The sequence below is a fragment of the Dama dama genome, chromosome 19 (genome assembly GCF_033118175.1).
Source record: "Dama dama isolate Ldn47 chromosome 19, ASM3311817v1, whole genome shotgun sequence".
NCBI lineage: Eukaryota > Metazoa > Chordata > Mammalia > Artiodactyla > Cervidae > Dama > Dama dama.
The window spans coordinates 86,361,406-86,389,325 of NC_083699.1; the positions used below are offsets into that span (position 1 = coordinate 86,361,406).

Below are 27,920 nucleotides of genomic sequence, written 5' to 3' on the forward strand. Positions count from 1 at the left end.
CTCCACAGAGGGGAGCCTGGCTAATCAGGAAAGAAACTCCCTCAAAAGGTAAACAGTGAGCAGAGTGTACATATGGTGGAAAACAAATGGCTCTTGGTACCATGTTGTGGAAATTATCTCACTTGGGAAGATAAAGGTGCGTGCGGGGCGGGCCCAGGTGGCACTGTTGAGTCCCCACCTCCTTACATGGTCCACGGTGACGTGTGTGCCAGCCTCTCTAAGAAAGCTCCATCCTGACACTCAGCACTCTCAGAACTTGACTGTCCCCCTGTCGAGTGGTACTCCGTGTCAGCTCTGCACCCCACCATGTCCGTGACCGCCTGCCAGGGCTTGGGGTTTGTGGTTTCACTGCTCGGGATTGCAGGCGTCATCGCCGCCACCTGCATGGACCAGTGGAGCACCCAGGATCTGTACAACAACCCAGTGACAGCTGTATTCAACTACCAAGGGCTGTGGCGCTCCTGCGTCCGAGAGAGCTCTGGCTTCACCGAGTGCCGGGGGTACTTCACCCTGCTGGGGCTGCCAGGTAAGGACTGGTACCTGACAAGATGTGGGCAGACAGAGCTGAACAGCATACAGCCACCTCTGCCTGGGGCACCGCCAAGGGACCACTGGGGAGGGAGAAGCAACAATCCCCACCACTGAGGTGGAAACAGGAAGTGCAGGAAACAGGGACAGGGAGCTTCTTGGAGCTGGTAGGGCTCCTGTATCCCTAACTAGGTGGTACCCAACCGGCACATTTTTTAAATAACTCCACTGCACACAAGTCTCAATCACCCACAGGCTCAGGACTCAGGAGGCCCAGGTCATAGCCACTTCCTTCCTTTAGTCCCAGATCCTCCTCCCTGAGTTGGGGATGGTGAATTTCCTGAATGGAGTTCCATTTCCGGCCCTCTGTGCCTGGTCCCAGGTTCTAGGGCACCTATGCACAGAGCAGCAACAGAAAGTGGGCAGAGGAAAAGAACTGAGTGCTATGTTTCTCTGGGGGACACCAGATGGGCCCGCCCCTTGTCTGTGTCTCCTGACCTCCAAAATGTATTGATCACATGGAACCAGCTTCTGGGTTCTCTCTGCACAAAGCAACCTTGTAGAAAGTGCGCTCAGCCATGCAGGACAAAGGAATGACAGCTGTGAAGTGCAGGCTGGCCTATTAGCAGCACAAGGATTTGTTTGCTTCACAGATGGGTCATGTTAACAAAGAAAACTTCAAACCTCAAGAGCAGAGATTGTCAAAAGTGTCTTTCACTCAGGTATCAGAGTAAGACAAAAAATACACTTATTTTTATTTCTTAGTTCTTTTTTTCTTTCATAAATATTCATCAAAGTCTGGAGACAGACAATGATGTAAGGTGGGCACAGTAAGGAGGATCAGAAATAGATACTAGGATTTCTACTCCAGGAATTTCTCACTGGGTTGCAGAGCCAAGACTTAGGCCTGCACAGAAGTTACAAGGTGAAGACTCTGTCTCACAGTGATTCGGTCTTTCATACATTCCACACTTGGGGATGGAGAGCTCAAAACAGCCTCAGGATTCTGTGGGCCTGGCATCCCCAAAATGTGAAAGTGCACACCAGGGTGGTATGATAAGCTGACAAGTAAGGAAAATAGAGGGCTAGTGCTGCAGGAGATGAGAGAAAGATGACTTGCTCAGGAAGAGACCCAGTGGGAAGGAAATCCTACAAGTGACCCTTGAAAGGTAGTTATGAGTTAGAGGTGCAGCATCACAGTAGGAAAAACAACATGGGCAAAGGCAGGAAGGTACTTCCACCTGAGGCTTACTCAGGAGAAAATGAAGGAATGACCTTGGTAGGAAAAGAGGATTTATATGGAGACGATGGTGGAGAGCACTGAATGCCAGGCTAAGAGTGGAATGGCCTGTATACAAATAAGAACATAAGCCAGATCCCTGGGTTTCCAGTGACTGATTCAGTGGGATCTCCTTCCTCCAGGGACTGGAGAAAGGTGAGCCACTCCCATATCTCTATGTCCTGCTGACCCATCCTGAGCTCCAGGTCTAACCATCTGCCCTTGGAATTCACCCTCAACTCAAATGCAAAATGCCCCTGCTCTCTCAGAGACCTCAGTTCATGGGCCTGGGTCCACACAGAGCTAGAGGCCCTGAAGGAGAGAGTCAGACTGAGGCAGAGCACCCAAGTGACACCTGAGGGGTCCTACAGCTTCATAAATCGCAAACAACAATGGCAGACCAGGCACTAGCACTTGAGCCAACAATTGCCTTGAAGTACTTTGTGTAATCTCTACAAGCCACCCCGTCCATGAACTTGATGCTATCATTACCACTCTTTTAGAAACAAGGAAACTGAACTGGGGTAACTTGCCCAAGGTCACATGCAGATAGAGCTAGGGCTCAGACTATGTCCTACCTGAACCCAAGTCCCAGCTCACAGCCCTCACAGGGAGCCCCATGGCTCTCAGACACAAAGCAGAAATCCCCAGTGCAAAAGCACCTTCCTAGCCTCACCTCTTAGCTAAGACTTAGGCTGCAGTCTTGGGGGCGTCCTAGAGTAGCAACAGCTGTCAACAACCACCCCCCCACCGCCCCATGTTTATTTTGCAAGTAAAGACATGGAGACTCAGAGAGTCAAAGTGACTTGCCCACATTAACAGAGCTAAACTGGGGCCGTACTGAAACTGTTTTAGGGCCTTCTCTTAGAACCTTTGTGTGTGTACATATGTGAAGATTCTACCACTAGATAGTTCAGAGAAGTACTCTTCAAAAAGAATTTTGTAGAAATCTGTTTTAAAAGAAAAAAATTCTTGCAGCCCTTCAATATTGATTTCAATTATACTCATTTTACATCACTTTAACATGGACATGTATAACAACAGATTTAAATTCCTAATGCACATAAATTTTATACAAGGAACCAAAACTACATTTGCAATTGTAATGTAAATACCACTAAATAAACCCAAATGTCAACATTCATTTGGTGTTAGGGATATTATTGGTTTTCACTTGGAGTTTAATAGGACAAAGATACAGTTCAATTTTGTATTTTACCTCTCTCAAAGTTTTGACTTTAGTATTATTAATGCAGATTCTCTATTCACATGAGTTTGTTTTACAAAGTGGTATTAATAAATTCAAGGTACTCACATCTCTCACCCTTAGCCACCACTTCATCAGGGAATTGTCCTCTCTTATCTACGGTGATGAGGCATCTGTGACGTGATGCTTTTTGCAATGGTTTTGTTCATTTGAGGTGAGGTTGGGATGCGGTGCTTCTGAAATGTGGCTCTAAGACTATTGACCTGATTACTTCTGGGATCTGGGGAGGAAAAGTTCTCCGCCGTGTATTTGCAACTGTGTGTGCTCAGTCATGTCCGACTCTGTGTCCCCATGGATTGTAGCAAGTCAGGCTCCTCTGTCCATGGAATTTCCCAGGCAAGAATACTGGAGTGGGTTGCCATTCCCTTCTCCAGGGGATTTTCCTGACCCGGGGATCGAACCCAGGTGTCCTGCTTTGAAGGCAGATTTTTTACCATCCGAGCCACCAGGGAGTGGGTTGCTATTTCACACTCCAGGGGATCTTCCCGACCCAGGGGGTCAAACCCAAATCTCCTACGTCTCCTGCATTGGCAGGAGATTCTTTACCACTGTGCCACCCACCACTAATTGTTGCAATCAGTTTTGTGCAAAATAGGACGTGCAGTACTTGTTGGTGAAGTTCCTGCAGAATTGACCACTGGGGCACGGGTGTATGAGTCATAGTACCAGTGCCACAAGGTGGGGGAAATTCCCCTGACTCCATTTCTATTTGAGCTGGAATGAACCCTTTGTTCATGGATCATTTAAGGCTTTCACTTCACTGACTCGTGGTATAAACATGATCATTCATACCAACATAAACCTAGACCATAAGTGGCCAGCCTGAGGGTCTGGAACATACTTGCTTTAACTTTTTTCCATTGCCATTGAAATGAAAGCACAGAATTTTTTAATTTCCATGGAGAAGCTACACACTCCCAAGAATGCAAACACAGATACTTAGGCTCAGAGGGAAGAAGTCAAGCACAACTGAACCCTCCAGAGAAACGCGAGGTTCTGGACTGACAGTCAACCTTCCTAGACAAAGTCATCTCACTAAAACCAAAACTGGCAGCCACCCTCTCCTGGACTGACCGAGTTTAGACAAGGTCCCCTCTGGGCAGGGATAGGAAGGAAGAGTAAAGCCTTTGGTCTTCCCATATACACAGAAGTAATAAGGAAATAACTGTAACACACACAAAAAAATAAAAGTAAAAAATTTTAAAACTCAGTAACACAGAAATCATGACACTAGAAAGAACATTTATGTATTCAACAAGCATTTGTTGAGTACCTGCTATGTCCCAAGCTGTCTGCACATGGGGAAAGGCTCAGAAATCTAAAAGAGAGACAGAGGATAAACACACCATTGCAAAGCAAAGTTTCTCAACCTAGGCAGTATTGATACTTTAAGCCATATAATTCCTTTTGTAGGGTGCTGTTCTCCGCTGCTAAATAGCAGCATCCCTGGCCTCCACCCACTAGATGGGAGTAGCAGCACCTTTCCCTCCCTAGTTGAGACAGCAAAAATGTCTTCAGACTTGTCACATATCCCCTGGAGGCAAAAGCGGCCCCAGTTAAGAACCACTGTTATAAAGCATAGTCAGTGCCTCACATGGTACACGATGTAGACATGAGGGAAGGGAAGACTTCCCAAAGGAGACGACAGCTGAGCTGAGTTACTTAGTTATGACATGTATGAGTTACCCAGAAAGACAAAGAGGTAAAAAGTTTTTCAGAGAGAGAGAAACATTATTGGAAAAGACACAGTGGCATGAGAGAGTGTAGTGTATTAAGAGAATTAAAATAACTTAAATCTCTTTGTGAGGCAACACACTACAGTGTTATGTGTTAAACACTTGGAATAATATCTTTAAATGTTAGGCAAGAATAAACTGAAAAAGGAAGTTTACTAAGGAAAATTTAAACATCAGTTAAAAAGGAATATATACTACAGGATCCTAGATAGGGATATTATAAAAATGTGAATTTCTTTCTAATTAATGTATAATAAATACTATATTTAACTAATTGTATTATAACAATAATAAAACATATTGAGACCTTACTCTGCCCTAGGCATTGGTTTGAGAAATTAGCATATGTTAATTTATATTTTAAATCTAATTTAGTGATTATATAAATTTACATAAATTACCTTATACTTACTTTAATTTTCACAACTCTGTGAGGTAAGTGGTGATATTATCTCCATTTTATAGATGAGGAAACTGAAGCACAAAAGGGTTATAGAATTTTCCCATTGACATTGTGATAATAAGTGGCAGTTGAGAATTCAAACCCAGGCAGATGTTTTGCAGAGCCTAAGCCTGTAAGAATAATATTACAAGAATTCTAATCAAAATGCTAGTGACAGTTTTCCCTTGGGAGCATGGCAAAGTAGTTATCTATAAGAAGAAGCAGATGAAATTAATTTTTTAATTTTTTTAAGGATAATATTAATAGAAAAGTAGAGAGTTAACTCTGCCAGATATTTAACCAAATTCTAAAGCTGTGATAATTAAAAGTGTGCTTTGTCCCAAAGATAGACACAGGTGAATGGAGCAAAGTTTAAAATTAGGAAGACATATATGTGAATTTAATATAGGTAGAGGAGGTTTTACAAAGCATGAGGAAAGGGAAAGTTATTTGATAAATGCTGTAAAAATTATTGATTAGCTTTTTTGAGGGAAAAAAATGAATCATAAACTACAAACCAAAATAGTTTCCAGATTAATTAAATATAAAGATACACAAGACACTTTTAAATTTTCTAAAATTCTAAAATAATTCTAGTATCATTTCTAAGTGGAAAATAAATTCCTAAGCATAGAAAAGAGCACTCATTTTACTACATCATTTAACAGATTTTTATTAAGCACCTATTATGTGCCAGGTACTGTGAACATATAAATGGAAAACACAGTATTTTTCTAAAACCACAAAAAAGAAATTAACAAGCAAATATTCAATGTGAAAAGATCTTTTTAGTAATCATAACACTATATTAAGATCCTTAACAAATAATTCACGTAAGTTGATAGAAAAAATGCCGAATTCCAGTAAATGTATCAGGAAGAAGTACAAACTGATAATTCACGAAAAAGAAAAACAAACACTCCACAAATATGTGTTTAAAAAATAGTTTCAAGCTCATTAATAATCAAAGTAATGCAAATTTAAACATGCAGTCATGTATAACAACAAATTCACAAAGCAGGTAAGGGTTTCAGTGAGACAAGATCTTTCAAATGCTGTTAATGCTTCAAATGCTGTTTACTAGGAATAAAATTCATAGGAAAAAAGTCTGCCTCTACATAAAAAACTTTTTTTAAAAAAGGTTTTTTTAAAGCCTCATACCCTTTGACATCTTAATGCCTCTCTTAGGAATCTGTCCTAAAAGGGTAATCAGAAATGCTGGCAAGAGAGTCATCTGAAAAATGTTCATCATTAACATTGTTTTTCATACAAACAAAAAACTGGGGGAGGGGTAAAGTCTAATTATCTAAGAATAGATGCTGTTTTGGTGAATAGTTGCACTTCTATATGAAAGTGAAAGGGTTAGCCACTCAGTGGTGTCCGACTCTTTGTGATCCCATGGACTGTAGCCCATCAGGCGACTCCGTCAATGGAATTCTCCAGGCAAGAATATTGGGAGTGAGTAGCCATTCACTTCTCCAGGTGATCTTCCCGACCCAGGGATCAAACCAGGATTTCCTGCATTGAAGGCAGATTCTTTACTGTCTGAGCCACCAGGGAAGTCCAGCATTTCTATATAATGAAATACTAACATACTCATAGATTAAATATTTAAGATTAAATATATTAAACAATGTTTAAAGTACTTTAATTGTATCTGTATGCAATTAAGTGAAAAGAGAAAAACATTAAATTGTATGATCTCTTAATTATGTAAAAAATATATACAGAAAATAGATTAAAAAGAAAGTATGCCATATATTTTGTCTAGGGTTTAAAATTATGAGTAAGATTTGTTAACATTTTCCCGCTTCTAAGTTTTCTATTATGAGCACCAAAAGGTGGAGTCAGAAGTTAAGACTATAAAGTGTGTTAATACTTTAAAAGAAAGGAATCAATGGATATATCAATCATTTGTCTTGCTAATAACACTAATTTAACTCCTCCCATATTCCTAGCTATAATATTTTATATTGATATTTGACTGCCATTTTGCCTAATTAGCATAGATATTATTGTATTAATATTCCTATAACAAGGTAAAGAAAAGTTAGGGGAAATGTTTTCTCCAATATCAGTAAAATAACATAAGCTCCTGAAAATGTACAATCTGAAATGGCAACACCAGAATCATATTTAAAGTTGAATATAGGGAGGATTCCCCTCAAGAAGTCAGCAAAATTTTTTGCTCCATTGTAAAAGTGATTAAACAAAGTTGAAACAGACCCATTATTGTTAAACACAATGAGATCATGTTAATTGATTGTTATCATTATTGTTAATAATGATTGTTATCATTATTATTATATACTATCATAATCAGACCATGAATTGTCATTATCATTAGAGATGCATTTAATATATTTTAACAAAGCCAATTGCCATAAACAAGGAAGCCAGATGTTCCTCTGTGGACCCCCAATTACTCTTTAGCAGTGACTGCTAAAGCAGCAGTCCACTCATTCTAGAGCACAGAAAACTCACCAGGAAGTGAAAAATCCCATTTTCCACATGTTTTAAAGCAAGTTAATACTTGGCAACCCACTCCAGAATTCCTGGCTGGAAAATTATATAGACAAAGGAGCCAAGGAGTCACAAAGAGATGGACACGACTGAGCTTGCACGCATATAAATGTATACTTATTTCATACTTTTTAAAGTGTGTACACTTAGAATCCCTCTCTACTCATTCAATAGTTTGCCTAAGTAGAGGGAGATTTACTTTATCCTTTAAAACTAACTTTTCTTTCCTCCAAAAATATAAAGTCACTGTCACCATTTCAAACAAGAAAGAAAGCTTAATTCATTGTTACCTGAATATCTTTTTATTGTCTTGAAATTTTGCATAAAGACATTTTCATAGGGAAGTGAGAGGAGAAACTGTCATGAATGATACTAGGTAACTATAATAACCTTTTCTTTTAAAAAAAAATAACCTTTTCTTTTTAATTTTGCCATTTTCAATCTACATTTGGGTGGTCAATGATGGGGGTGAGGGTGTAAACAAATGTCATAAAATGAACAACTGGAAACCAAACTCTCATAAATCTCTTTGTGAATAAAAAGCCTAACTTTTAATTGAAATGCGAGTGAAATGAGCTCTGTCCACAGAAACAGTGGCAGAATCTTTCCTGAATTATTCCAACACTTTCCAATCTAACTGGTCAATCCCTGTCCATTAGCGGAGACCAGAGTCACTTCTTCTAGCTGCCCCCTCCCCACCTTTTAGCTTTGTAGCTCAGTTCAGGAGTTACAGAGCCACCAACAGGACTTCACCTATGTCATATAACTCTTGCCTACTCTCTTCTTTGGGGGTTTTCTGGCTCATTCTTCTTACCGTGCAAACCCTGATCACAGAACCTAAAGCAAGGTGTGCGGTTGAGGGGAGTGTTGCCTCCATTCAAATCAGAGGGGAGACTTTGCATATCTGCTTTCTGTGTTTGCTGGGAATAAAGCCATGGGAGTGGTGACTGGGTACACCCAAGATAACATTGAAATGTCCAGATGCACAGGCTTGTTTCCTGGAGAATGTATATAGGCTAGAGATTGGGGTATAGGTGTGTATCAGGGCCTTGACATCCAGATTCGAGGAACATCTCGCTAAAATGTGTCTGACTTCAGACACCAGACACACACCACCCACAGGAAGAAGCAGGTCCATCAATTCTCTAATGTAATTCTAAAATCAAATTATGTAGACAAAACACACCAGCTGATCTCTGGCCAAGTCTCTGTTTTAGTGATTCCATAATTCCTGACATTTTGACCAACTATAGTAAAGATTCTTTTGCAAAATGTAGACGAGAACAGGGTATGACACCTGAAAGGGTTCTGAAGTGTTTCGGCTTACCCTGTCCATGTTACAGATGAAAACACCATGACCCACATAAGTGGAGCCATTTGCCCCAATCACCCAGCACACAGCATGTTAGGGACAGGGTCAGGAACAGATGCTAGGCCTCTCAGTAACCAGGTCAGGGTCTCTGGTCCAGCCTGCCTGTTTCCTCCTCATGGCCTTCTGTGGAACTTCTGTGTCTGCTTGCCACATGGTCTTCATAGGGTTCCTGCAGCAAGAATGAAAGGGTGAGATGTCTGTCAACACAACGCCCTGCTTCTTCCCATCCTAGATCCAATTCCTGCAGACCCAGAGTATAGCTGTAGGATCTGGCCACCTGTTCTCAAGAGTGGGGACAACTCTGCCTGCCCCAGTCACTCCATATGGAAACAGAAAGAGTCCCAGACTAGAAGTTGAGATAGGACTTCCACCTTTGCCATCTTTTAAGTTAAGCAGCTGTGGTGCAAGACACGGGGGCAAGTACCTTAACTTCTTTGTACCTTGCTTGACTCACCACCCCCCTCCCCCGCAAAACTATGGGTGGGAATAATTAATACCTGCTCTACCCATTTCTGTAAGATCAAAATGGAAAGATGTCAGTGGTTTACCAGTTTACCAGTTGTGAAGAGAAAACGTCTGGTGTGAGACGGAGATTTCTGGGGCCATGTTTTTTAAGTGAGGTCAGTCGAACGGGTTTCCCATGATGAACAGGGCCTCAGGGAAGGCTTGTGTGTGTGGGTGGGGGTGGAGGAACGCGAGTCTTAGCTGCGCTTCTCCCCGGGGGCAGACCCCGAGCCGGGATGGGGCGGGGGTCCACTCAGACTGCCGCGCCCTCAAACCAACCCGGCCTGTGCCGCTCCCCAGACAAGTGCCTCTTGGGGCTGCTTCCCTAACAAATGAAAAAATAATGTCCTTGAACCAAGAGTGAAACTGAACTATCTAAGGAAAACACTGTGAACAAACACAGAGGGCCGAGGAAAACCATCTGATCAGAGCAGCTCCCCGGGAGCACGGCAGGACGCAGGCGGCAGCTGGGCGGGAGGACGGCGAGCCGGGCCATGTCCACCACCAGATGCCAAATGGTGGGCTTCCTGCTGTCCATCCTGGGCCTGGCCGGCTGCATCGTTGCCACGGAGATGGACATGTGGAGCACCCAGGACCTATACGACAACCCGGTCACCGCCGTGTTCCAGTACCAGGGGCTCTGGCGCAGCTGCGTGCAGCAGAGCTCGGGCTTCACCGAGTGCCGGTCCTACCTCACCATCCTGGGCCTGCCAGGTAGGCGTGGGCGCAGGTGAGGCCGGGAGCCGGCTGCTGCTTTCACCGCGGCCAGGAGGGACCTCGGAGTTGGGCGCGGGGCGGGACCCTCACAGCACTGGCTCCCATCAGAGGTGCAAGAGGAGAAGCTGGCCCCGTGTCAAAGAGGGCTATGTAGACCTAGGGGAGAACATCCAAGATTTTACACTCTGGTCAGAGGAATCGCCAGTGAGAAAGCGGGTCATGAGAACAAAGGGGCTGTGGCTCGTGGTACTAGAAGAGACAATATTTCTCAAGCAGGAAAGTAATCGTGTGCAGGTATGTGCGTGTGACTTGCTCTTGCCTGCACATACCTGGGGCTAGGTAGGATGGTGAATATTTTCTTACCTTCGAAAAAGTTTATCAGGAGTTAATATAATTTCATTATCAACTTGGTTAATTTTTCCTTTGAGAAGTCAGAGTCTCAGTCAGAGCCATAAAGTATATATTGCCTTTAAATTACAAATATCCTTTCTCTGCATTTGTGTTGAGAGGTTCTCGGGTGCACTCTTAAAAAACAATGCATGTCAAAATATAATTACAGAACTATAATAATTATAATAATCTCAGAATATAAATATAATTATAAATGATATCCTTTCACCCCTGAAGATGATATCAGCTAAATCCTTGTTTCTAATAGATAATTGGTTCAAATAGGAATCATAGGAATTTTGCGTCCTAGATATTATGGGACCTCTACTTGATTTTTTTAAAAAAAGCAAAGAAAGAAATAAAAGGTTAGACTAATCAGTGGCCCCAAAGAGTGGCCCTGATGTGAGTTTGTTGAAGAAAGGAAACCAGGGTTTTGCATCTCTGAAACAAATACCTCATGGACAGGGAGATGAGGATAAATTTGCAGGAAACTGCAAGGCCTGTAAAGCCCTTGAAATTGAATTGTGAAAAGCAATTCAATTAATTATCTCATTTTGCAGAAAGAAATAGAAAGTGGGTGTCAGAGTAGAACTGGGGTGTTTATTCCATCTTTAGAAGCCACTTGTATTGTGAAACAGACTGATCACTGACAGATAAAGCAGTAAGGGAGGCTGGCTGGAGGGAAGGAAGCTCCAGAGAGGGGCTGATACTACAGGGCAAAGGTCAGAAGGGAGGAGATGCAAGACCATGGACTGTTGAGTTGCTAGCTACCCCCAATTTTAACTATTAAATAAAAAAGTAAGAATGAACTTGTATTCAAAATTAAGGCATGACATTCCATGACTTCAGCTCAATTACCTCTTCCCAGGACCCCATCACACATTATCAATCTCTGGCTCATTCTGTATCTTTCCACATATGAGGATCCCAAATAGCCCCACTCTCCAACATGGTCAGAACTCACTCTCATTGTTTTTCCTGTTCTACTGAGGGATCCCATCATCCCTAAGCCCTCTCAGAATCTCTCCTCAGCCCATCAACAGTCTACTCTCTGCGAACAAGACTCCCTCCCTCTCACCTGTCCAAGACCAGCCTCTCCACTAGGGCTCTGAGGACCCTGCCCCCTCCTGTCTGGCCACCCCTGCTGATCAGCCCCTCCCCTTCTTGCCTCTTTCATCTTCCCTCCTCACTCATGCTTATATCATCTTTTCCTGGAAAACCTTCCTGATTCAGAGCGTTGTCAAGTTCTCTCTCTCCCTAGCTCACTGACGATCAAACTGAAAGACAAAGTTTTTCTCCCATCCCTCCCTCCTCACTCTTAACCTCTCGCATTCTGGTTTCTATCCTTTATTCCTTAGAATGTTTGCTCTTTTGACTATGGCAGAAGGTCAGGCAGAATCTTTCAGTCACCAGCTTCCAGTTCTCTGCTCTCCTCTCCCTGGAAACACCTTCCATGGTCCCTCACTCTCAGCTGAACTAGGTGCAGATGCGACAGCCTGACACACACCTCCAGCGTCACTCACCTTCCTTCCGTGACCCATCTCTTACCAGCCTGCTGCCCCCAGCCCATACTTCTCCCTTCAGAGAGGGAACCCCTGCCCTGCCTGTCTGCGTCAGAAATGCATCCCACCAAAAGCGAGGAAAGCCGTTTCCTGGGACTGAGTTTGTGGGAAAAGAGATACTTTAAGTCACTAATCATGTGGGGCCAAGGAGAAGAGTGTGGATTTAAGAGTAGCTAGTCCTCAATGCAGCAGGAGTGACTACAGTGCAGACTGGCATCCTGAAATACAAATATTTGTTTGATGACTTAAGATGTGGCTAACTGACTGAGGTAAGGGAAGGGCGGGAGGATTACTAAGAGGAAAAGACTATGAAAAAAAAACCTCAAAAGCTGCAGGCAGGATCATAAGGCAATGAAGAAGCCAGAGAGGAGGCCAGAGGATGGCTTGTGGATACTTATGGTGCTCCCAAGGGGGTTGAAAGGATTAACATGAACCAGCCAGGACACAGTGCCTGGAGGGGATGCGGCCACCAGAAACAGTTGCTGAAAGCATATTCTTGAGCTTGACAAAGGGCCTTGGGAAGAGACATCTGAAGCAGAGGAGCTGGGAGGAATACCTGAAGGTAAAAATGGAAGGTTGCAGAGAGTTCAATTTTGACCTAGAACTCAGGGAGGAATATTATCCTCCTGCAGACAAGTAAGGCTTTAAGTGCTGTAAAGGCATGAGGTAGATACCATTTTAATGCTTTAATCATCATAATCACAACTACCAACTATTCAATTCTTCTTTGCTCTTTACTTGCAAAAATCTCACTTTTCATTCATCTGATAAAAATGTATCACATTTAGTTGGAACTGACAGCCATAGAGTAACTTAATTCCATTCATCTAGTTGTACTATACCTACAGAGAGATGAATGAGGTAAATGGTGGTGGTACCAGGACTGTTTACCTGTATATTACCAGCACTGTATAATTTATAGCCCAGGATTCTCTGCACTGGATTCCAAACAGCCAGTGTAGCATGCAATTCTCCAAAGACAGTGCCCAGAAGTGAAAACAGCTATGGTTTATTGGACTGCACGTAAACTCTCCAGTTTAATCTTCACAATAATACATGGAAATATGTATTAGCTTTATTTTTACAGAAGTGAAAACTGAGGCTCAGAGAGAGTGGCAAGGTAACATGCCCAAGTTCCCATGGATATAGGATGGCAGAAGTAGGCTATGAACACAGACTGAAAGACTTTCAAGTTGTGTCTTTTCCTGCCCACACTAGTTCCAGCTAGAAGGGGCTTCCTTATGGTTGAAAGGATTGGTCTAGGCTTGAGCACATAAAAGTAGAGGGTGCGTTGGCACTCTGACCCATTGATAGTAATGTCATTAACAGTGCACAATCAAGAATATTAAGTATAAAGATACTTATAAAAATACTAATTCCCATTTCCCCTCCCTGGAGATTGGAGACTGTGGGAGGAAACAGCAAAGGGCTGTCAATGGACAGGATGGAGAGGAGACAAAAGCCTGGCAAACTCATGTTTCTGGCCTCCATGATGGTATATCAGAGTCAAGTGATGTTTTCTATAACATGTTTGCAAATTTAGGACTGAATTTGCTGCTGTAGCAGGATCTTGTGGTTAGAAGCAGATGAGTTGGGATCCAGGGCATAGCTGGGCCACCTATATCTCTTGACCTGGCTTTCTCTAGGTCTGCAGTGCCTCACAGGAAGGCATTTGTGTAAAGGTGCTCTGTGACCCGTTTACAAGATGTGGCTCTTTTTATGTTTTGGCCTTAGCTTGTGTAAGATCTCATCCAGAGATCTTAGCTGCCCAACCAGAGATTTAACTCTCCCTGCTTTCATTCAAAGTGCTGAGTTTTAACCACTGGATCTTCTGAAAAGTCTCTACAAGATCTGGCTCTTGGCATCATTAAATCATTACTGTCATGTCTATACCACCCAAAGCTCTCAGTTAGGATATTTGATCTTCCAGGTTTTTTTCTTCTCCAAAGTCAGATGCCTTTTATGAATCTAAATATCTAAAGTAAAGATTTATTTAAGGTCCTTTTTATCTCCTTTCCACCCCCCATCCCCCTGTGTTCTGGGCTCTTTACTGATTCTCAGCCCCGTCACAGGCATTGAAGGTCTTGATTTTTTTTCACACAACTGACTGCATTTTCCCTTTACTACCTCAGTGTGCAAAAACAACAGCCCCTGGAGAGCTAGGGAGTTTCCCATCAACCTGTCAATCATATTGACACACACAGCAATGGGGGTGTTTAAGGAAACCATATTTAACCCGGGGAACAGTCTCACAAAATCTGAAATCCATAAGGAAAAAAAAATCTGAAACTGCTCTTTTATGTATCTTTTCAAAAGGAACTATCTTGTTCATTTCTTCTTACTACTAGCTAGTGTTTCACATAAAGTCTAGCACTTCTGATGCTGTGGAACCAGCATGTCTTTCCTCAATGTCCAGTGGAAGAAATTGGCCCTGAAAGGTAGAGCTAGTATAAGTTAGTTGTAAAATTGAAATGAGATCTGGAGGAACCTCTTGGATTTGGGTTAAGCTGCTTTCCCTTTCTTCAAAAAAGAGACATGTTTTAGCACAAACATGATTTTTAAAGTATGTGGACAAACATCTGATGTATACACATTATGGCACATCTGAAGGAGATTCCACAGAGAACTGAGAACACATCTACAAAGCCCAAGAGAACCTGTACCTTCAGTGTAAAAGGAGGCTGTTGCTCTGACTTCTTGTTTCTCAAAACTATGTAGACCCAGGAATCAGGATGCCTCCTCAGCTTGTGGTTGTAGAGGTTGTTACTATGGGGTTTTTTTTTAATGTTTATTTATTTACTTGGTTGCACTGGGTCTTAGCTGCGGTACTTAGAATCTTCAGTCTTCACTGCAGCTTGCAGGATCTTTAGTTGCAGCATGCAAACTCTTAGTTGCAACATGTATGCCAGAGAAACGTGTGCTAAGTCACTTCAGTTATGTCCAACTCTTTGGAACCCCATGGACTGTAACCCCCCAGGTTCCTCTGTCCATAGGATTCTCCAGGCAAGAATATTGGAGTGGGTTGCCATTCCCTTCTCCAGGGGGTCTTCTGGACCCAGGATCGAACCCGCGTCTCTTATGTCTCCTGCATTGACAAGCAAGTTCTTTACCACTTGTACCACCTGGGAAGCCCCTGGGATCTTCAATCTTCATTGAAAATTAGTATCTAATTCCAAATGTAGAACATACAATATCTAATTAGAATATATCATATCTAATTCCTGACCAGGGGTTGAACCTGGGCACCTGCATTGGGAGCATGGAGTCTTAGCCACTGGACCACCAAAGAAGTCCCAAGTTTGTTAATTTGATAGCAGGGGCATCACACCCTAGCATGAATTGGTCAGCGGTGGGGCATCATTTCTTTGTGGGAACATACATGGTCAGAGTTATGTAGTTGGAGCCCACCTTAGAGGTGAAAAGGCAATAGGGACAGAACGCACCTACACTGCATCAGCCTGCTCATTGCCCACCAGATCCTAAGCCCACTTTTCCTGATCTCCTCCCTACACTGGTCCAGGCCTTTCTCTTCCTCCTCTTCTCAAATCTTCTTCCACTCCTGCCCTTCACACTCTCTCACACATGGCTTTTTCAAACCCTCAACTGTATTTTATCAAATGAAAGGATTCAAGTTTGTACACGGTTACTACAAGCCAAAACCATGTAGAGTTGGAGAGAGATAACTACTTTTTTAAATTGTCTTATTTTTAATTAATTTTTATTCAATTTTTAAAGATCATTTTCCATTTACAGCTATTACTGAGTGTTGGCTACATTCCTTGTGTTGTACCCTACATCCTTGTAGCCTATTTATGTCCTCCACTCCTCTACCCCTAAATTACCCCTCGTCAATCCCCACTGGTAACTACTACTTTGTTCTCTATGGAAAAATAGCTTCTTTTTAGGGAAGGGGAAGAAACCGAATCTTATAGATCCTGACTTAATTCTATGCTGGGACCAAGCAGCATCTGATCTTCACAACATTTCTTTGCAAGAAATCTCTCTATCCCACTCCAGAGTTGAGGAGACTTGGCTTCTGTGAGGTTAAAAGACTTGTCTAATGACACTCACTAGGTATCATGAAGTCTGTGGGATCTCATGAGATGCCTAAGACCTCCACATGGGTTCCCCAGGATCTCTGGAGAATCGAGGCCCTCCCACCTTGCTCTGAAGGCCTTTCCTCTAAGGTCTGGCCTCAGACTTCCCTCTTCTGGGATCCCCCTCTTTGAACTCCTCCACCAGACCTACCTGCCTCCAATCTGAGGCCAAGCTGTGCCTGAAGATATGGGTCATCTCCCCTCCCCATCCCAACGAAGACTCCATGTCCAGGCTTTGGCACTTGGTGACTTGCTGTCTCACCAGCCCCACCCCCACCCTCCAGCCAGCTCAGCGATATCAGCTACTAGAAACTTTCCTCTTAGCTCCACATTCTGAGTACCTCTTCCTATGCCCTCTTGAGGGCTTTTTGCCCAGATTATTCCTTGCAGTTTTATGTCACTGAACAATTAAATGAAAGTTCTTAGGGATCAGGGCAAAGCATAAATATTTATCTAAAAGTTTCCCCAGGAGATGCTAAGGTACAGCCAGGATTGGCAACCATGTCCAAAGACACCTTGCCTGTCAGTTCATAGCTACTTTGGGAGAATAAGACATATAGCAACAGGGAAGGAACATTCAGTTCCCATTTTTCTGTTTGCTTCTGTCAGCTCTGAATCCTGCCCACCCTTCAGCTCTGATAATATGTCTTTGTACATTGAAAAGAATGCTGTAGTCACACCTTTAGTGCAGGGAATCAGTCTATAGAGCCCGTTGACTCACCTGTTATCAGTTGATAAGCCTATGCCTCTTGCTCAGAATATCAAATAAGACACAGAGTAGCTAAAAGAGAAATGTACCTCCTTCGGGAGCCATTTCTCTGGATGGTAGAGTCTTCCAGATGGAAAGGAATTTCCAGTCACCACCATGCACCTCCATGGTCATTACTAAACATAGGGAATCTAGCAGTGAATAATAAAGAACATAGTCCCTCACTCTGGCAACTACCCCCATCACATCCCCCACCCTCAGAAGAACCCCTCCCCAAGGGGTCTCCAAAGCAAGGAAGAGCTTAATTCATCCGTCCAGGTTCAGAGTTTTGGCTCTGACGGTGGTTCCTCAGAATATAAAACTGGGTTGTCTTTGTCCAACTACAGGCTAAAAGAAAGTGGTAGGAGTAAGCTAATCCTATCCATAGAAGGAGATTCTAAATAAAAAGGAGCTCAAAGTCACAGTGGACCTGATTCAAAACAGGTACCAGTGTTGATCAGAAATCCAGAAATCAAGAGCAAGCAGAAAAGAAATAAGGTCTTATTTCTGACCTTAACCTGACCCAGCAGAGGCAAGAGGGCATCTGAGAGCCCAAGGCAAAGGCTGGCCAAAACAGACTGACTGGGGCACAGTACCCAAGGGCTCCTGTGGCATACACAGCAGCAGCTGCTGTCCACATCAGGCAAGACCAGAGCTTTTATTAACACCTCCCACCAGCGGGCATCACCATCCCTTCTAGTCCAACAAGCCCAGGGTAGACCACATATCTCAGCCACAGCCACAGTCACAGCACATATATATTTTCCAGACTAAATACTAGAACCACTCAATTGAAAGAGATTCGGTGACCCCATCCCTGTTCAGGATAAATATGACGTTCATAGAATGAGGAAGGGACATTCCTTATTCTACTTTGTTAATATTGTTTGGTTCATTGGTTGGTTGGTTAGTTGGCTGATTGAGTTTTGGTTGTTTTAACCAGATGCCTTGCCAGGTGCTTCCCAAAATGGAAAAGAGATTTTGTTCTCTGAATGGCTTAAGGTTTAAGATATCAGAACAAGAGCAGTTATTACAACTTCAAATAGGCTTCTGAGTATATTTGAAGTTCATAAAAGGCCCATGGGGACAAGATAGAAGGAAAGTCAATGTGTCTTCCTCCTCTCATATGTCTGGTTTTCTGGTAGCAACATTCAAAAACAGAAGAGCCCTAAGGATATTTCCTGAAGTCTGGGGATTCCCCACAAATGTCCTCTTCTGAACTAACCTTCTTGAACCACAGTTTTGAAGCTTGATTGTGTGTGCGTGTGTGTGTGTGTGTGTGTGTGTGTGTGTGTGTGTGTGAGAGAGAGAGAGAGAGAGAGAACTAGAACCACACAATGAGTGACGTCAGAAAGTAGTTCTATTATGATTTCTTAGCCAAGGTATTTCCAAGGTGAAAAGACATTTAAGGTTCAGTATTTCCAATGGAAATATAATCTTCCCAGGTTGTAAACTGCTTGAAGACAGTGATTATTTCTTATGAAACTTTATTCCTCATATAGCACATGGGAAAGAGCTTGGCAGAGAATTTGAGCTTAAAAATTTCTTGATGAATAAATGAATGAATTCATGGGTGAGTGAATGAATCTGTTAACATATGACTATGAGAGTATACCAATATGCTGAGTGAATGAATACACAAAGGTGTAAATGAATACATGAGTAGATGACACATGCTTGCATTTGCCAGTGAGGGAATGGATGGGGTGTTTGTTCCCAGTGTGTGTGAGGCCAACAAAGCCATTGGGCAAGGCATTGGAAAATGGAGGTAACATGCTAGAGCCCTCTTAAGGAGTAGATCCAAAGGCCATTCTTAAACCCTCATGAGTTCTTTTCAGCTTCCTGGGGTCACCATGACACTAGCATCAGAAAGCTGAAAGCCCAAGATGCCAATGTTCATCAGTTCTCCCAGCAGTGAATGGTCAGATCCTAGAAGATTGATCCACACTGTAAACCAACACATTTACCCTGGGAATATAGTTGTTAACAGGACCAAGGTTGATGATGGATGCCTATAGAAATCTCTTCCCAGCAAGGAAGCAAAGTTAAAATCAGAAGTTTTCTTAGGGAGAGAATCAAGGGAATGGGGGTCAATGGCATAGAACTAGAGTATCTGGTTTCCATCATCTCCCTACCTGGTGAGAAAGTTCCCAGGACTCCATTCCTCAGACACAGCAGGAGGCTCTTTAATGAATTCTGCATGATCTACCTCTCTTTTCAGTATCTTTCATTGATTGCCAATTCTCCCATCATGACAAATTGCTTTATGATACACATCTTAGAGTGAATAAGCAGGCAGTTCCATGGATATTGGCCGTATTTGAGATGGAAATCTTTGCAAAGAGATTGGAAAGAATTTCTCCCAGGGCTTCCTTGTCTTGAGAGTCACATTTATAAATACTCTCCTGGGGCAGGTAATTCCCTGAGATGACTTTTGGAGAATATTCCTTTATACACTCTTAGCATCCATTTCAGAGGATGACATTTTATGGCCAAGTCTCCAAGTTTGAAGGATACATTCTATTAGGAGTTTACAGAACCCTGTACCTTGCTGGCAGCCAGAACTCTGCCTCTTTTTCTAGGATAAAGTACCTCAGAGCAATGTACTGTGATGGGAAAATAACTATTTTGAGATAGCTCCAGGTTTGCACCCCAGCTCTGCTTTTCCTTTGATATGTGTGTCTGGGCAGGTTATTTAACCTCTGAATTTTTATTTCTTTAAATAATATTACCTACATTATAGGGCTTTTAAAATATGGATTCAGTTTTTTAATGTCTGAAAATTCTCTAATAGCTTTCAATTAAAAGTAGCAATTGGCTATGACAACTTGGATAGGACAGAGCTTTCTGCTTTGCTTCATGTGGTTCTTCAGTTCTGTTCCACCAGAATCAGCCAACCTAGTGGCCTCTCCCTCTAGAAGACACAAGAACTCATTTGTCTTCCTTTTGTAAAGTTCATTGTGCTTGTAGTAGACATGTTTGAAGACCATCTTTCCCCACTTGGGTATAAGCTCCATGAGGGCAGAGACCTGTTAATTATTGTCATCCCTATGTCTAGTCATAGGAGGGGGGGTTCACTCAGTAAAAACCTGTTGCTAACACTCACTGCACTTTAAGGAGGAACTAGAAACCACTTTAGAAGTATCTGGAGGGGAGGTCACTGCAAGAGAGTCCCCAGAGGACAAAGAACTTCCATTGATTCCTAGAAAGGGAACTGCTGATAAACTGTGGTTGTGCTGAAAGACCTGAGATTGATATAATCATCTTTTTATATAGGCCCCAAATACAGCTCACCATGACCTTAATAGTCCCTTTGGGAAGAGGCAATGATACAGTGCCCTTGGTATATCATCTAGTGACTTCGCTCCATTATAGGCTATAAATTAAATTGAGTTTTCTGGAAGTGGACACAACTCTATGAATCACTGAGCCCCTGTGAAAAGACTAGAGAAGAAAGATGTTTGAATTGGAAGATAAAGCAACCCAGTTTTACTATAAGCTCTATCAATAATTTTTTCTATCAATAATCTTTAATGTCACCTTATTCAAGCCATTTCCCCTTCTTGGAACACAGATTATCAGGTTTTAAAATGAGGAGATGAAATATTAATAATTAATATTCTTAATAGCTAAATTCCCTTGACACTCTCAGCTCCAACAGTCCATAGTTTTCTCATTCTATAGACATCTGCATGCATGTTTTTCATCCATGAGGGGAGTGTAAGTGATGGTTTTGCACTTTCCACAATTTCGTGTCTCCTAACAAGGCCGAGGTTCACAGTTTCTGGGCTTTCTGCCTCTCTGAAGTTTGGTATTGGTTGGTTGTGGTTTCTCTGTTGTATTAAACCAGAGCCTGCTCAATCTGGCCGAGGTGGTCTTACTGTCTGCTTGTGCCCCGCCCCTTGTCCCACAGCCATGCTGCAGGCGGTGCGAGCCCTGATGATCGTGGGCATCATCCTGAGCGTCATTGGCCTCCTGGTGGCAATCTTTGCCCTAAAGTGCATCCGTATCGGCAACATGGATGACTCCGCCAAAGCCAAAATGACACTCACCTCTGGCATCATGTTCATCATCGGAGGTAAACAAGGAGCCTGGGGATCCCTCTTTCAGAATCACATCCGAGAATGTCAAAGCAAAATCATTCTGGCAGAGAAAACACAGCTTCTCTCTACTGAGCATAGTCTGAACATGGGTAAGAGCTTTACACAGTGGGCTTCAAGATCTGAGATTAAGCCTCAATTGCACTCTACAGAATTACCACGAGTGCTAAGGTCCCTCTTAGCTGCCAGCCTCACCTCATTATAGGAGATTCTCAACTCTAAGATAGTCACATGACTCTATCCTTAAAGGCATTATTTTGTTGAGACTTTACAAAATGATTTTAAGGGAAGAGCCCTTGACATTGTCAAAGGACCAGGCCCCAAATATTAATATTTATACTATTGACCCCTTGTCCTGAGATGGAAAATCTCTCTGCACACACACCTATCCTTCCACAAGTAGAAATAAGAGACAGCCCAACTCAAAGTGAGAATTCAGTAATCAGTGCTTGATTTGACCATTCTGTTATAGGAATGGAGTATTCTTCAACCTGCTCATCTAAACTCATGTAAGCATACACTGCCTCACAAACAATGTAATCCCTTTAAAGCTGACTCCAGAGTCTTCTTGTTCTTTGCTTGCAGGTCTCTGTGCGATCGCTGGAGTGTCTGTGTTTGCCAACATGCTGGTTACTAACTTCTGGATGTCCACAGCTAGCATGTACACCAGCATGGGGGGGATGGTGCAGACCGTTCAGACCAGGTAACCTCCTAATCTAGACTCAGTATTTCTCAGTGAACATTGTTGTAAAAATCCGATTAAGCACATATGCCTAATGTGACTGTCAGCGCCTGAAATAGCAAAAATTTATCAGAGGCAACCATGCCATATCATAAATCAACAATGATCTGTAAATTCATAAACTTCATTTCAGTGAAATATCCTTGGTGATATGACTTGAGGCTGATCTGACATTTCCATTGAAATACAGCGACAGTTCACAGTATTTATCTAACACTCTTACACATGCCCCATTGTGGTAGCAATGAAACAGGCACTGTTAACCCAAGCATGTAAATGAGCATCACCCCACATCTCCAGTCAGTGACAGGAACCCAGCTAGGGACAGGGAAAAGCTAGAATAGAAATGAGTGAGGTGCAATATAGGTGAAGAAGTGATGTTTCTTCCTTGTATGGCTGCTCTTTCTCTCATTCATTAACTCATTCATTCTACAAATGTATCGAACACCTGCTGTGCGCCAGGAATCACTCTGAGTTCTTGGAATAACAACAAAGTCCTCGTTCTCGTGGGGGTCACAGCCTAGCAGAGGGAGATGAAACCTCACTGTAATTTGGTGTCGCAAGCAGAGTAGAACTTTACAAAGATGCAAGAGGAATTCCAACACCTGTTTTCATTTAGCCACTTCAAAGGAATGTATTTCATAGCAAGAAGCAGCAGCAAATTCCTGAAGGAGAAAGATCTTTTTCTAGGAGAGCCATGTAAATATTATACCTAAGTGACCCATCATCTTTGGAGTGGATATGCTTGGTATTTCTCCAGCAACACCATCATGGAAGACAGATGAGTGTGAGCATCCATTACTCTCTGGCTCCCTGGAACTCCATTCACCATGTGTGTTCCTGTGTTGTTTTAAGAATGGGAAAGATATGATCCCCATAATATGCCCTCATCCTCCTGTACAGTCCTCCCATGGTCTCCTAACTACAAGGACAACTAAGAAGCATGCTGATCAACTCATCCTGGTTTCCCTGGGTGGTGGTTGTTGTTCAGTCACTAAATCATATCTGACTCTCTGCGACCCCATGGGCTGCAGCACACCAGGCTTCCCTGTCCTTCACCATCTCCCAGAGCTTGCTCAAACTCATGTCCATTGAGTCGGGGATGCCATCCAACCACCTCATCCTCTGTCACCAACTTCTCCTCCTGCCTTCAATCTTTCCCAGCATCAGGGTCTTTTCCAATCAATCAGCTCTTTGCATCAGGTGGCCAAAGTATGTATTGGAACTTCAGCTTCAGCATCAGTCCTTCCAATGAATATTCAGGGTTGATTTCCTTTAGGATGGACTGGTTTGATCGCCTTGCTTCCCAAAGGACCCTCAAGAGTCTTCTCCAGCACCACAATTCAAAAGCATCAATTCTTAGGCACTCATCCTTCTTTATGGTCCAATTCTCACATCCATACATGACTAGCGGAAAAAGTGTAGCTTTGACTATATGGACCTTTGTCAGCGAGGTGATGTCTCTGCTTTTTATACATTGTCTAGGTTTGTCATAGCTTTTCTTCCAAGGAGAAAGCATCTTTTAATTTCATGGCTGCAGTCACTGTCCACAGTGATTTTGGAGCCCAAGAAAATAAAGTCTGTCACTGTTTTCCTGGGACATACCTACTTTTAGCACTGATAGGCCCAGATCCTAGGAAACTTCTCTGTCACGGGCAAATTAAGATGGTTGGTCACCCTACCTAGAAGAGCCCACCTTGTCTGCAGTATCTGGATGCCTAGTGTCACTGCCCCTGCCTGGAAATGTCACCTACTACCAGGGATCCAGGGCTAATGCCCACCATTGCTCTCTTATATCATCTCCTTAGAACCTGCCCATGTCTCTTGGACAGGCAACTTCAGAGATTTTTGTTCTCAGATAATCCTATTTGGATATAATTCACAAGGAGAAGGTCACCAGTTTTAGAGTCAGACTTCCACAGGTTAGAATTCAGTGTGGGCTGGAACAGAAGCATCATGAGGGTATGGTCTGTGTCTGTCTTGTTCACCCCTCTGTCCCAGTGCCAGGCAGTAGGAGGCACATAGTAGGAGATCAATAAATACTTGTTGACCAAGTAAGTAAAAAAATGAATGAAGAAATAATGGTCTCTTCTCATTAGGTCTTTCAAAAAACAGCATCCATGCTCCTACTGGCATGGATGGTTACCAGAGTTACTTGAGTCAGAGATGATGAAAGCTTCTTGGTCCACAGTAAGAACTCAAGAGACCAAAATTCCTTCTGAAATAATAACTTGAGACTGATCCCATATCACTCGAACTTCTCTTGCCAAAACTTCAAGACACTTCCCTTTGCCAATAGGGAAGAAGTGGAATTTTCCTAAGGTGTTTCTCTGAAATTAGAGACTCGCAATGAATCCTATGCCTGAGTGATGTTAGGGGCATAAGAATCTCACAACTGTTTTGCTGAGTAGCTTCATTTCCAATTATGATCTCAGAGCACCTGGTTCAGTTGACTGTGACCCAAAGGACAGTGTGTTCAGGGGCGGGCTGGAGTAGGTGTGGAATCCGAAAGTGGGGACCAAGAGGATGAGTATGGCCAGATTCACAGGGTAGAGCCCGGGCAGAGTCAGCCACATTCATAGCCACTGTCTCCCCACCCAGGTACACCTTTGGTGCGGCTCTGTTCGTGGGATGGGTCGCTGGAGGTCTCACGCTGATTGGGGGTGTGCTGTTGTGCATCGCTTGCCGGGGTCTGGCCCCTGAGGAAACCAAGTGAGTCTCCCCATCCCAATGTAATCAGACATTTGATCTAAGTCCATTTTAACATATGATTTGCAGCCAGAACAATCAGCATACATATACAGAAGAATGCTATTTACAGAAGTATCATGAACCTTATCTTTTATGGGGAAGCCTAAAGAACAGAACAGGAATATGTCGGCCTGAGCAGATTTAGAAGTGATGCTATTGAAGGAAAAATGAAACAGCCCTCTAGGCTATCCCCCAACTCCAGTATTCTGTAACTCGATGATTCTCAGCTGGGATCAGTTGTACCCACCTCTCCACCTCTCCCCACCCCCTACCCTGCCCTAGTCCCCAGGAGATATTTGGCAACATCTAAAGACTCTCTATTGTTATTGCTCTGGAGTGGAGGGTTGGGTGATACTGAAATCTGGTGGGTGGAGGCCAGGGATACTGCTAAACATCCTGCAAAGCATAGGACAGGCCCCTACAACAAAGATTTTCGGTTTCAAAATGTTAGTAGCACTGCTGCTGAGAACACCGATTGGACTTCTCTCACTGGGACTGGGACTGGGAGCCCTGGCTCCATCTGGTTCTCCTGCTCACCAGTCCTGTGACCTCTAGCCACTCATCTGCCTTCTCTGAGCCTCTGTTACCTCATCCACATACTGAGCAGATTAGCAGAGATGGGTTGCTCATACGTACTGAGCAGCTTACAAATTCTATGATTCTTTGGTATAACCATGTTCCCCTGAACATTGTTTCTGGTTCAGCTTCATCTGAATTGATGAACAGATGGAACTCACTGGTCACTAACCCCCAGCTCTAATACAAAGCAAGAAATTCTGCTCCACTGCAGAGGCTAAAAAGCCAGTGTTCCAAAGCCCAAAACAGTAGCAGTCTCAGTTTACGCAGGACTAAGGGTTTCCTGGGACACTGGACTTTCAGTGCTAAAAGTCAGACATCCTAAAGAAAACGGGTAATTTGTCCTGCTACCAAATACATCTCTAGTTGGTCATAGAGTGTTTCTTTTTCTTTCAGCTACAAAGCCGTCTCTTACCACGCCTCAGGTCACAATGTTGCCTACAGGCCTGGAGGCTTCAAAGCCAGCACTGGCTTTGAGTCCAGCACCAGAAACAAGAAGATATATGACGGGGGTGCCCGCACAGAGGATGAGGGACAGTCTCACCCTTCCAAGTATGACTACGTGTAGCCCTCCCCACAAGTCACCCAAGCAGGGGCAGAAGAAACCCCTCAACGAGATCTCACCCCAAAACAAGGAATTTTACCTTGATTTCCCATACCTTTTGACTCACAGTTGGAAGTTAGAAAGCCTTGGTTTCCCCTGTGGTGAGGCCAGATGGTCTTGGCTACATGTCTCTGTCTCTAAATGTTCCATCACAAAACAGCTGAGTTATCATATGGCTTTAGAGGCTACAGCCCACATCTTCCAGTCCTCTTATTTCTTTTTTTGACATAACCTTTTTAATCTGATGATAGAATGTGGTTTGAATTCCTATCAATCACTTAGATCACTTAGGCAAAATGTCCGTCCTTCTTCTAGCCGATAGCCCATTGATGATCTATTTCCCAACTCATCCCCCAGAACAATTCTGAAAGGAAAAAATGAGTCAATCAAATGACATCATTTTCTGATGTTTGATTTTTGCCTACCCTCCCACCCCCAGCCCTCACTTGGCTACTAATAAACACTGATTGAAGAAGAAATAGGGAAAGGGGATATTTATCATATCTGCAGTTCATTATCTGAGTTTTCTTACACTGTGATCTTTAACATTACTTGAGCCAAAGGGATTTCACTTGGCAGAAACCAACACTTCCACCTCTGCTAACATCTGCTGGACTCCCCACTGCATGTCCTCTTTCTGTCACAGGCCAGAAAGAGTCTCTGGAGGAACAAGAAAAGGATTTTTTTCTTTTTCCTTTTTATTTTTTTTGTAATCTAAATATATTTGGTATTCTAAATATAGTTAGAATAAATAATGTATTAGTGAAATGATACACTGTCTCTGTGAATTAGCCTCACCCCTGCACATGAATAGAAGAAAATGAAAAAATAATTGCTTTGATGTTGTCTGTATTGTACTTGGTAAAATCACATTGAAGTCTGAATTTCATGAAATGCTCACTGATCCTATTTCTTTCCCTTTGAGGTCTCCTGGACTCTGGTTATGGATGATAGAATCAGTGTAATCCATGTAAAAACCAAATAATGGGACACAGCAGGTCCTAGAAAGTGAGTTGAAACTAGTTCTTTTTTGAAAAGTGATGAGCCTGAATGTAGTGCTTCCCAGTGACATGCGGCCACACTCACAAGCCTACAGGCCGCTGAGAGTTGAGGGTAGCACTTACTTGCTGTTCCCTTCACCGAATTCACCTCCACTGGTTGGACCATTAGATGTTCAAGAACCCTCTGCAGTGACCCACCTTCCCTGCATTTCTGTTACTGCTGCCAAAAGCCTAACCTCCTTCCTCCAGGCCACCAGCATCCTGTCCCAGCACCAGAGGCCCCCTCCAGGGAACTGTGGTAAGGGTAATCTCTCAAAACTACCTAGTCAGGCAGCGGCACTGCCACTGAGGGAATCTGACCAGTGGGTTATTATTTGAGGGGGTGGGGGAGGAAGTCCTCATGCATATGAAAGTGGCTTCCAAGGAAACAAGGAATATTCATAGGGATCTTCAGGATCGAAAGACTATGTTCAGGGGAACTCCAGACCATGGCCCGTTAAACAGAGAGGAATCATGTTCACCAAGAACCCAAATAGCCAACCCAGAGACCCTACGCACTGAGACATGCATGCATGCGTGCTCAGGTGCTTCAGTCATGTCTGACTCTGCAATCCCATGGACTGTAGCCTCCCCAGACTCCTCTGTCCATAGGATTCTCCAGGCAAGAATACTAGAGTGGGTTGCCATTCCTTCTTCCAGGGATCAAACCCGAGTCTCCTGCATTGCAGGCAGATTCTTTACCACTGAGCCACTGGAGAAGCCCTCTCACTGAGACAGCAGTGTTTAAAGACCAAATCAGTACTCATGAAACTCTAAGACAGGATAAAGAATGGACAAATAAAATCAGGATGGACCTAGAGATGATCATACTAAGTGAAGTAAGTCAGAGAAAGACAAATATCATATGATATCACTTATATGTGAAATCTTAAAAAATGATACAAATGAACTTATTTACAAAACAAAAACAGACTCATAGGC

General features: G+C 43.1%; 1 protein-coding gene across 2 annotated transcripts; it reads left to right on the forward strand.

Annotated features, from left to right (window-relative positions):
- The first annotated feature begins 306 nt into the window (after positions 1–306).
- Positions 307–26,577, forward strand: CLDN18 (claudin 18). Of its 2 annotated transcripts, none has more exons than XM_061168004.1 (5): positions 307–526; positions 21,079–21,243; positions 21,851–21,968; positions 24,609–24,719; positions 25,731–26,577. In XM_061168004.1, the coding sequence occupies exons 1-5, from the start codon at positions 307–309 to the stop codon at positions 25,900–25,902; spliced, it is 786 nt and encodes a 261-aa protein (XP_061023987.1). In that variant the 3' UTR covers positions 25,903–26,577. The 2 variants fall into 2 exon arrangements, with proteins under 2 accessions (XP_061023987.1, XP_061023985.1); XM_061168002.1 differs by lacking the exon at positions 307–526 and adding an exon at positions 9,958–10,365.
- The last annotated feature ends 1,343 nt before the right edge of the window (positions 26,578–27,920 follow it).